This window comes from Staurois parvus, unplaced genomic scaffold, assembly GCF_062004578.1.
Source record: "Staurois parvus isolate SC_StPar_1 unplaced genomic scaffold, SC_StPar_1.0 ptg002732l, whole genome shotgun sequence".
Lineage (NCBI taxonomy): Eukaryota > Metazoa > Chordata > Amphibia > Anura > Ranidae > Staurois > Staurois parvus.
This window is the reverse complement of record NW_028320528.1, coordinates 2,456-14,606: the sequence shown is the minus strand read 5'-3', so window position 1 is coordinate 14,606 and position 12,151 is coordinate 2,456. Positions and strand designations below refer to the sequence as shown.

The following is a 12,151-nucleotide window of genomic DNA, read 5'->3' as shown; positions in this document are numbered from 1 at the left end:
AGTGTGTCATTGTTCTGGGACCCCCAAGTGCCAGTGTGTCATTGTTCTGGAACCTCCAAGTGCCAGTGTGTCATTGTTCTGGACCCCCAAGTGTCAGTGGGCCATTGTTCTGGAACCCCCAAGTACCAGTGTGTCATTGTTCTGGAACCCCCAAGTGTCAGTGTGTCATTGTTCTGGAACCCCGAAGTTCCATTGTGTCATTGTTCTGGACCCCCAAGTGCCAGTGAGCCATTGTTCTGGAACCTCCACGTACCAGTGTGTCATTGTTCTGGAACCCCCAAGTGTCAGTGTGTCATTGTTCTGGAACCTCCAAGTGCCATTGTGTCATTTTTCTGGACCCCCAAGTGCCAGTGGGCCATTGTTGTGGAACCTCCAAGTGCCAGTGGGCCATTGTTCTGGAACCCCCAAGTGCCAATGTGTCATTGTTCAGGACCCCCAAGTGCCAGTGGGCAATTATTTTATTTTATTTTGTATTATTGTTCTTGAACCCCCAAGTGCCATTGTGTCATTGTTCTGGACCCCCAAGTGCCAGTGAGCCATTGTTCTGGAACCTCCACGTACCAGTGTGTCATTGTTCTGGAACCCCCAAGTGTCAGTGTGTCATTGTTCTGGAACCCCTAAGTGCCATTGTGTCATTTTTCTGTACCCCCAAGTGCCAGTGGTTCATTGTTGTGGAACCTCCAAGTGCCAGTGGGCCATTGTTCTGGAACCCCCAAGTGCCAATGTGTCATTGTTCAGGACCCCCAAGTGCCAGTGGGCCATTATTTTTTTATTTTTATTATTGTTCTTGAACCCCCAAGTGCCATTGTGTCATTGTTCTGGACCCCCAAGTGTCAGTGGGCCATTGTTCTGGGACCCCCAAGTGCCATTGTGTCATTGTTCTGGACCCCCAAGTGTCAGTGGGCCATTGTTCTGGGACCCCCAAGTGTCAGTGGTTCATTGCTGTAGGACCTACAAGTGCCAATTTGTGTTTATTGGGGGAGAGGAAATCATTGTGTCTGTGAATAATCTCATTTCCTCATCATGACACTGATGTGATAATATGGTTTCCTGCCCCCCCCCCCCCCCCACATTGTGGCTTCTGGAAGGACAGGAAAACAATGGGGACAGCTATAGGAGTCAGACAAGGTGAAAGTTGTCAGGATTCTTCTATAGGAATAAAGAACAGGAAGTTTGCAGATCAGCAGATCACCATGTCCAGGCTCAGTGACCCCACAATACCTTTTGTGTCAGTCCCCTCCCCTGCTGGGGCTTGTAGTCCAATGCCCCCACCACACCAATTCTTTGGCAGATACAAGTTATAGTGCATATTGTGGAAGGGCTCCAGAGTAAATCCACAGAGAACATACAAACTCCATGCATGGACTTGACCCAGGACTCTGCTAGCCAGGTGTGTTAACCAACGAGCTGCCCGCTAATGCAGGCCATACATGCTTTGAATTCCGAACTTTTTTCCTCCGAAAATCGAAACCGTTGTTCGCTCGGTAATCCGATGGCGCCATCAATGATTTCGAAAATCGGCCGACCGAGTCATAAACTTCACCCCATATAACAGGCGAAACTTTTGTTCCTTCCAGGTCACGGCTCATGCGCATATTCTTTTCGGAAAAACAATTGTACGATTTGACCATCATTATCGGGGACTGGGGCAAGTGCCACGCCGTGTGACCTCACCATTATCGGGGACTGGGGCAAGTGCCACGCCGTGTGACCTCACCATTATCGGGGACTGGGGCAAGTGCCGCGCCATGTGACTGCACCATTATCGGGGACTGGGGGAGTGCCGTGCCGTGTGACCACACCATTATCGGGGACTGGGGGAGTGCCGTGTGACCGCACCATTATCGGGGACTGGGGCAAGTGCCACGCTGTGTGACCTCACCATTATCGGGGACTGGGGCAAGTGCCGCGCCGTGTGACCTCACCGTTATCGGGGACTGGGGCAAGTGCCGCGCCGTGTGACTGCACCATTATCGGGGACTGGGGCAAGTGCCGCGCCGTGTGACTGCACCATTATCGGGGACTGGGGGAGTGCCGTGCCGTGTGACCACACCATTATCGGGGACTGGGGGAGTGCCGTGTGACCGCACCATTATCGGGGACTGGGGGAGTGCTGCGCCGTGTGACCTCACTATTATCGGGGACTGGGGGAGTGCTGCGCCGTGTGACCACACCATTATCGGGGACTGGGGGAGAGCCGCGCCATGTGACTGCATCATTAACGGGGACTGGGGGAGTGCCGCGCCATGTGACCTCACCATTATTAGGGACTGGGAGAGTGCCGCGCCATGTGACCGCACCATTATCAGGGACTGGGAGAGTGCCACGCCGTGTGACCACACCATTATTGGGGACTTGGGGAGTGCCGCACCGTGTGACCGCATCATTAGCGGGGACTGGGGGAGAGCCGCGCCGTGTGACCGCACCATTTTCGGGGACTGGGGGAGTGCCGCGCCGTGTGACCGCACCATTATTAGGGACTGGAGGAGTGCCGCGCCGTGTGACCGCACCATTATTAGGGACTGGAGGAGTGCCGCGCCGTGTGACCACACTATTATTGGGGACTGGGGGAGAGCCACGCAGTGTGACCACACCATTATCGGGGACTGGGGGCGCGTGTCTCCTGTTGTTCAACATGTACTGACATCCAAAGGAGGCTGGAGAGTGACAGTTAGAATCCCCCCCCCCCACACACACACTGTGACACCTTTGTCTTGCATCGATTCGGCTCTAATTCTGGAAACTTTCCTCCATCACCGTCCATAGATCCTCTTTCACATGGACCAGTTTATCCATTATGTTTCCTGTCTCGGGTTCCCGTTCAGTTTACAGTCCTAGCTGTGACCAGCCATGAAAGAGTTAATCCTCATTTCCCACCCTGGGGGGGCTCCCGTCAGTGGATGCGGAGAAATTTGGATGTCACATCTGGAAGACGTTGCAGGACGCAGTGTTTGGGTTAGTGGTGGATGGAGAAGAAAGGATGCCGCAGGAGGAGCTGCACGGCGCTGGAGGCCCATACACGGCTCCTGGTGATGCAACACCCAAACCGCCTCCAAAGTGAATGGAGATTGTTATCTCCTGTTATGCAACAGCCTCGGGGATTAGATTGGTGCCATTTCGGCACTGGAAACCAGCTCTGCGGCCAAGTGGAGTGGGCTTCTTACCCCCTACAGAGGCCAAAGCTAGCCTACGGGGCCCCGACTCAGCATCTTCTCAATCGTTACCAAGACTGACCCCAGAAAGCCAAAACTCCCTAGCCCCACACTAATAATATAGGGTGTTCCTCAGTTTTTGGGGACAATCTGTAGCACATGGGCTTCTTACGCCCTACAGAGGCCCAAACTACTTTACTGTGAACCCGACTAAGGAACTTCTCACTTTTTAAGATTGAGCCCAGACAATCAAACCTCTAGACCTGCACTAATATTCTGAGCGTTCCTCACTTTTTGGGGCCCATCTGTACCATGTGGGCTTCTTACTCCCTGCAGAGGCCCAAACTACTCCATAGAAGCCCCTACAGGAGTGACTTCTCAATCCTTCCTAAGGCTAACCCCCAGAGAGACAAATCTCTTTAGCCCTGCACTTATATTGTGGGTGTTCCTCACTTTGATGGGGCCCATCTGTATCACAAGGGCTTTTTACCCGCTACAAAGGCCCAAACTGCTCTACTGGGGCCCAAATTAGGGACTTCCCTATCCTTTCTAAAACTGACCCCCAAACAGACAAATCTTCGCAGCCCTGCACTAATAATCTGGGTGTTCCTCAGTTTTTGGGGTTCATCTGCACCACATGGCCTTCTGACTACTACAGAGGCCCAAACTACTCTACAGGAGCTCTGGCTCAGCGATTTCTTAATCCTTGATAAGCCTGACCCCAGACAGACAAGGCTCCCTAGCCTTGCCCTAATAATACAGGTGTCCCTTACTTTTTTGGGGGCCCATCTGTACCACATCGGCTTCTTACAGAGGACCAAACTACGCTACAGGGCCCCCTGACTCAGCCAATTCTCAATTCTTACTACGGCTAACCCCAGACAGATCTCCCTAGACCTGCACTAATAATCTGGGTGCTTCCCACTCTTGGAGGTCTGAACTCAACGACTTCTCAATCCTTGATAAAAATTTACCCCAGACAGACAATTCCCCCTCATCCTGCAATATGATGCAGGTGTTCCTCACTTTTTTGAGGCCTATCTGTACCATATAGGCTTCTTACCCCTTACAGAGGCCCAAACTACTCTACAAGGGCCCTATTGCCTTCTCAATTCTTATTAAGCCTGAACCTAGACAGAAAAAGCCCTCTAGCAGATCCCTCTAAAAACCTGGGTGTTCATTACTTTTTGGGGGTTCCTCTGTACCCGGTGTCCTTCTTACCCCCCTACAGATGCCCAAACTTCTCTACAGGGGTCCCAACTCAGCAACTTTGATCAGTGCCCTAATTATCAGCGTAAATGTGTCTTGTCAGGATTGTCGGTTATCGGCTCACCTTTCCTCACACAGTGACAGCGCCAAAGGAAGGAAATGCCATAAACCGGCATTTGTTTACATGGGATCAGCTGTGATTGGACACAATTGATCCCATGGTAAAGGGCTGCTATGATTGGCCCTTTACCTCGATCTGTGATCAGCTGCATCCAAAGGACGCGTTCAGTCATAAGACGTGCCTGATGCATGTCCCAGGGGGCGCGTAGGAGGCACATTCTATAAAGACAACTATAGACACCCTCCCGGGACAAGAGCAGCCTGTCACATGATCTGTGTTGTGCAACCTCCCTCTCCTACTGCAATGTAGAGCTGAAGGGAGCTCAGAGAGGGGGTGGGGCCAGAACCAGGGAACACACTGACTACATTTTTGTAGGTTTCCACTGAGAAGATGAGGATGTCGGAGGCCACAGGGATCACGCTGTTGGGGTCTTTACTACAGAAGATGAATATCAGCCAGAAATATGATTTGTAATAAAGGGACCTTATGGTGATATGTTATAACATGCGGTCCTGGAGGATTCTCACCTGCAACTGTCCTGCTGGAGCCTCAGCTAGATTGGTGAAAAGATGGGAGCACTACAATGGTGGTATTGATGTCAAGGCCCTACCTTTTCCCAGAGGTTGTGCTGCTCCATGTGCTGGCATCCAACTTGGGTTTCTGCAGAGCATGGTGGGAGTCTTTTATGCCTTCAGGCCTCTGAGGTCCATCCCCCAGAGGGGTGTGGTTCATCACATATAAGCCTGTTGTCCGCACGTGCCCTTTGCATTCGTGTCTTGTATGTTTGTGTTGCTACAAGCCCTGTGTATACTCTCGTGACTCTCCTGGAATCTGACTCGGCTTGTGACTAGACCATTCTCTGTGTTTTCCTTTGATCTGACCTCCCGTTGCTGAACCCGGCCTGTGACCTGTGATTCTTGTCTACTGTTCTGTACCGTTTGTCCCGTTGTTGTCGACCCGGCCTGCCTGACTACGCTATTGTCTGATCTGATTCCTACCAGCTACACGCCATTGGCAGCAGCCATTACCACAGCTGGGGTGTCTCGGGGGCCGCGACCTGGTTCCTGGCTGCGTCAAGTCCATCCCCACCATCAGGGGCCCTGGTGAAAGGCAGCCTTGGACTTAGACTCCACGCCCTGAGGGACTCCGGTCTGTGGGTGGTGGTTGTCGTCAGTCAGTGCGTGACCCTGCCTCTAGGCCTGCCTGTCCGTTCCACAGCTCCTGCCCTGACAGTTGAGCCCCAATGCATTTGTGCCACTGATTCAGTCTGAATAGGCATTAAAAAAAAAAAATATGTATGAATGTAAGTTAGGGCTCTTAGTACGCCCCTTGAGGGTTAGGGACTGATGTGAACTGACCACATCTATATGTAAAGCGCGGCGTAAATTAACAGCGCTATATAAGTATCTGAAATGTACTAGCACGCCTAACACTTATTTTTGTTAGCTATATAATATGCCCAAATCTTCCTTGTTAGAGCGCACATGTGCAAGTATGTCCAAATTACAAACCAAAAGCCCCCTATTGCACAACAAGACCATGTTATGTACCAATGAATAGGTCATGTTCAATGTAAAACTAGCTATTCTTTTTCTACAATCCTATTAACAGTAATAAATTGGGCCCCCAATTTATGTTGACTTTGGGCCTTTACTGGCAAATATATATTTTCCAATGTCATATACACACAGTATAGCTGCAAGCATACATTCACCAATGTCATATACACAGTATAGCTGCAAGCATACATTCACCAATGTCATATACACAGTATAGCTGCAAGCATACATTCACCAATGCCAAATCTACAATAGAACTGCAAACATATATTTGCGAATGTCATATACACAATGGAGCCGCATGTAAAATTGCTATGGTGCACAAATAAATGCCAAGACGGCTGTTGGAGGAGGCGCTAGAGCAGCTGTCATACCGGAAATACGTCATGACGTTTGCAGAAGGACGTTTGCACACACCCGGAAGTGTGAGTGGATGGGAGTGTAGTTAGGAGAGTTTAGTGGTAATTTGCAAGTCTATTTTTTTAGTTTTGTGAATTGTTCTTTTGTGGAATTCCAAACCACATCTGGACATGGCGAGACCGCTTTTCTCCACCGAGGAGCTGATCCTCATTTGCCGGGGAAACATTACTAATAATTGTTGTATTTTCCGTTGAAAACATGTCCAATTCCTAGATCCATTGAGGTACATAGCAGACATTCAAGGTTCTTCCTAACCATACAGGTATGCTGTACGGGGCCCCATGATATCTAACAGTGGCCCTGGGTGTATGCTTGTGTCTGTGCCACTGTTAGATATCATGGGGCCCCGTACAGCATACCTGACAGCCCCCCACCGCCAGAGAAAATATCCAAATTATATTTATGGTAAAAATACACTAAAAACATTATTAATGGACATAATTCCAACAATATTCATGTGAAATCTAAATGATAAAACTGTACTGTTCATAAATAAAGCTGTGTGTGTAATTGAGGTTTTGGGGCTCATGGGTGCTGTGGCCTGTAGAGTGGGAATCAGTGGTTTGTTTTTGTGGCTATCGCCGTTTGCAGACAACCTATGTTACACTATGGAATTGCTGCAGGTCATAATTTGACAAGCATATGGGTGCAGGTGTACAGCCCTGAACACAGACAGTGAGCTTTCAGGGCCACTTCCCCACGCCTTCACACCTGTCAGATTAAAACCTGTGTTCATACAGCTGCTGTGTCCCCATAGTGTAACAGGTGGCTCCAGCCACATGAACAACCCCCTTCATTCATGCTGTACAGGCCAGAGGACCTGTGTGAATGGGGCATTTTTTACTTTTTTTTTTTCCTCAGCTTGTTAATTTCAATGACCTGCCTAATGTGTGGGAACATGCAGAAATACTGCAGGCATGTTATTGTAAAAGTGTGTTGCACCTAACCGTGCACATCTGCAAAGGGCATTGCATTTCTTTGCTGTGCTGGAAAATGTGTGTTCTTGCATGCGTTTCTGCACCATCAATGGTGTGAACAAGTCCTAAGGGCCAGTTCACACTATAGAAACAGTCTAGATGTGTTCCTGATGCGTTTTTGCATGCCCTTTTGGCATGCATGTTTAAGTGTGTTCCAGTACATTTTGGATGCGTTTTGGATATGTTTACATTGCATTTTTGTATCTTTTCCAGTTAGTGTTTTCTACTTTCATTTTATTCAATTTAATTAGGGACATGTGCGTTTTAGTACATTCAAGGACGTTTCAATGTGTTCCAGTACAGTTCTGTGCAGAAACAATGCAGCGTGGTCAACTTTGTTTACAGCACCTGCAATGCACTGAAAATGCAAGCGCTGATGTGAACTATGACATTGACAACCATATAACCTTCTTTCTGTGCGTTTGTGATGCCGAAAAAGCAACTGAAACACATGTAGTGTGAACTGGTCTTAAAGATTATTAGAGTTAAGGAAACGGGACTGACCAGGGATTGTGAATTCAATCAGACTAGTGGTGATATACAATCAGCAATCGTATAATAATGTGAGATCTGAGCTGTAGCTGATAGAAAATGAGACACATTCACTTGATCAGTAAATAGTTAAAAAGAGTGGGGCGGTGATCCATAGATTTGCATATGGGACAGGTGATGATGGGGTGGGGGAGGGGGTCAAGTTGTATAAGGAGACAGATTTAAAAGAAGAGAAAAAAGTTACAATGAAATATACACAGCATGAAACTTGCACATTTCCTAATTGGCAGAAGAACAGGACGCAGGTAACATTCATCCACTTTCTAGTCATTAGGCAAAATCATAATTGATTGATCAATATTCCTGGCACTGACACAACCCAGAAAAGTGATCTCCATTTTTTTAATGTTCATAAATGTCAAGGAGTTTATAATCTAAGGGCAGAAACTCAGCCATGTACTAGGCCCAATGAACCTAACAGCATGTCTTTGGAGTGTTGGCAGAAACACATCCATACAGGGAAAGCATGCAAACTTGGATGTAGCCATGACTGGGATTAGAACCCCTGACCCAAGTGCTGTAAGTTCTGAGCTCTAACCACTAAACCACTGTGAGAGACACAGTTTAAGATACAATGTAGAATAGTTACATTGTTTAAAAATGATAAAGCGAGCGCTGGTCAAATTATATAGACTACTAAAATGGTATTACACAAGATAAATATAACCACGAACAGTAGTGCATGAACTCGTGAAAGGTCATCCACCCCTGTGACAGTGTACTACACTATTAAGCACCTTTCTGGCTCCTGTGGCTGAGCTAATTCCTCCCCAGGACCATTTGGGCACCCACCCTGATGGATGGATGGATGGATGGAGCTGGATGACTAACCCATAGCTGCCAGCATACCACTGCACCCCCAGATGTGTGATGTGTATAACCCATGCGCATTAATACTTTTGTTCTGGTGAGTGTAGACCAGTCCCAAGGGTGGTTTTCACGAGTTCATGCACTACTGCCCATCACGGAGAGACCACACGTGCCATTCATAGGCACTCTCTGAGTTGGTACTCTCACACCAAGGACATTCCATTATTCAGGAATGATTATATGAACTTATTTTAGCACCATTTACCATTTTATATCATTATTACAATTCTTTGCACTTTTTGGTTTTTACATGCGTTCATTATTGATCACATGCATTTATAGCACTGCACTTGTCTTTAACATAGAATAGTTACGTGATTAAAGAGAATGAAGATATATAATTATATTGGGATTTGAGATATAAGTGTGAAAATGTTTAACATTTGAAAATAGAATGTATGACATTCATTAGTAAATGCATTAGTTTCCTGATCATTTTGGAGAAACAGCAAAAAAAAAAAAAATAATTCTAATATAGGTGTACTATTTGTTACATTCTAAATATTCTCTTTTGCTAACACAAAAACGCCAATGCTATAAAGCCGGCGCTTGTGCGCCATCTAGTGAACATATCCGGTATTGCACCTAAAAATGTGCCAGACGCGATTCCACATTTACTAATAGCAAAGTAGACGTTCGTCAATGAGATTGCTAGACGCCGCTCAGAAGACTGACAGGTCTTGATTGATTTAATTGAGTCTGCCTGAATGGTCAGAGTCTGCTAGTAGACGCACGTCTTAGTAAATCAGGGCCACAGTGACAACGCTCACTGTTCTGAAACCACGGAGGAATAGTGTTGTCACCCTTGGCTGCTCTCTGGATATGGACAATACTTCCACTTCTCCCTATTGAAAACCAAGGGGGGAGTTTTGTAGTTCACAAGAGACAGATTGCGCAGACCTGGGGCCGAAAGCACACTTGGCATTTAGGGGTTAATGTGAAAGGTTTTTTGTTTGGGATGGACGCGCCCCGTCTTGCAGAAATTCCCATTTGCTCATTCCTTTCCTTCTTCCATGAAAATATTTTTGGCCCCTGATGTGTGGGCGGAGCCAGATTCCCGCCTGGGGTTGGGCACCTCCGACTGCTGTTGTCATCTGAGATTATTCACAATGAGCTGCCGCAGTGGGGCTGTGTAGAGTTTTGATTGGCTGCTAGAACTTCTTTCACTTCACTCATCAGTGTCTGCCCCCGTGAACTACAAGTCCCAGCATGTCCCACAGATTGCCGCATGCAAGCTTGCTGAAACCAAGCTCCTCGGCAGCATCTGTGCAATTACAGCAGAGCAGGGGTGGACTGACCATTTGGAAACTCGGGCACTGCTCGAGAGCCTGGGGTCAGTAGGGGGCCCCATGAGATGCCCCTGGTATCTTTTTCATAGGTTTTTTTGAGTTTGGGCAAGGACACAGGGGCCCCATGATCCCCTCTTGCCTGGGGGCCCCATGAGTTGTCAGTCTGCCCCTGCAGCAGAGTGACAAGATCTGTAGGTGAGATGATCCCTGATCGATTTTCTGATCTCAGAGCTTACCCTTTATACAAAGTATCCAGAGAGTCTCCATGTAACAGTCAGTACATGCTGCTAAGCTCTGAATTTTACCTCCTGTGTGTGGCCACTCCTCATCCTATACCATGTAAGCCAATGTGGGCTAGGAAAGGAAAAATACAGATCCCATGATGCAGCACACTCCTCCTATCCGGCTCTGCTACTGTGCTATGGGGCAGGTTTTATATGAAGAGAAGAGGAGAAAAAGAAGGGAAAAGAAAGAGGAAAGAGGAGAAAAAGGGGAAAAAAAAAGAGGAAAGAGGAGAAAAAGGGAAAAAAAAACAGGAAAGAGGAGAAAAAGAAGGGAAAAAAAGAGGAAAGAGGAGAAAAAGAAGGAGGGAAAAAAACTAAAAAAGGCAAGAGGAAAGAGGAGAAAAGGGAAAAAGAGGAAAAGATATAGATATTAATCATTTCTGGAAAAAAGGGGAAATGCCTCAAGCATTCTCACAGCCATCAGGAATAAAATGTTCCCTATGATCGTATGCTCCAATCTATTGCCCATAATACAGTATTTTCCTGATTGAGCCATTTCAGGTAAATACCACATTATAGCCACTAGATGGAGCAGATGATCATTACTTGTGGCAGCTGTTTGAACACTTGAAGCATTAATACAGCAATTTTTTTTGAAAGCTGCAACATCTCCAAGCAGCATAAAAATGATGTATTGATTGATTAGTGAGGAGTGCAGCGACAATGCGGTAGGCTGGAATGCGTCGCAGTTGTCTCACCTGGGAGAGGAAGTCTAACCTTTTCATGTAGGTGGGCCTCGTATACACAAAGACGGAGACGGAGTAGTCTTGGTGGTGTTTGTAGGCGATCCTCATGGCCTCTCTCACCCGGTGGTGAACAAACTTGCGTCCATTTGAGGAAGAAGTCAGCATGGGGTCCAGGTAGATGGATGGGAAAAGGGCGGTACTCTCCTCCCACAGCCACCATAACTTGTCATTCTGCGAGATCTCCACGTCGGGGCACTTGCCGGTATAACTGTCCCAGTTGGTCTGATAGTCGTGATTGTAACAATCCGGGAACAGGTAATACCCCCACAGCTTCTCCTTATCGGCTTCCGGGATGTATTTGTTGATCCCCTTCGGCATCTCGTCCAGGTGGGCCCGCAGGCTGGCGTTCTGCGGCACGCCTCCATTGATGGAAACGTTGCGCTCGGTGATGGAAGGGTAGAACCCCAGGCACTCCTTGTAGAAGATGGTGAGGTTTTGCCTCGTGAACCCCAAATTGGGGGAGACGTTGAGGTTAAAGAGCCGCAGGTCAAAAGGTATGTCGAAACGCATGGGACAGTCCTGGGAGGGTGCATTCCATGCCACCATGAAGGGGCGACTGCTGAATACGGGTCTGGCGGTGGGCTTGTCCTGATCATTGCTGGATGCCCGGGCATCATCACCGACGACGAGGAGACATCACAGGACGCAGGAGAGGCCGACTTGAAACGTCATTCTGAAAATACAGAAACAGAGAAGACCTGGAGAGGAAAACAGAGAGAGCAACATTATAACCAGCATATGATCGACCCCCGTATATCAACTGGATCTGTATATACACCCGGCATGTTCTCCCCCCCATCAGTATAATCTGTATATACACCCGGCATGTCCTCCCCCCCCAATATATCAATAGGACCATAATCTGTATATATACCCGGCATGTTCCCCCCCAATATATCAATATAATCTGTATATACACCCGGCATGTTCCCCTCCCCAATATAATGTGTATATACACCCAGCATGTTCCCC

General features: G+C 47.7%; 1 protein-coding gene across 1 annotated transcript; it reads right to left on the bottom strand.

Moving 5' to 3' along the window:
• Nucleotides 1–8,523: 8,523 nt before the first annotated feature.
• Nucleotides 8,524–11,815, bottom strand: LOC149429367 (hyaluronidase-2-like; the record flags this gene model as incomplete). The annotated part of the gene is made up of 2 exons (XM_089666489.1): nucleotides 8,524–8,538; nucleotides 11,132–11,815. Coding segments are annotated over 2 exons (699 nt in total), but the record flags the coding sequence as incomplete, so codon positions are not given.
• Nucleotides 11,816–12,151: the final 336 nt, after the last annotated feature.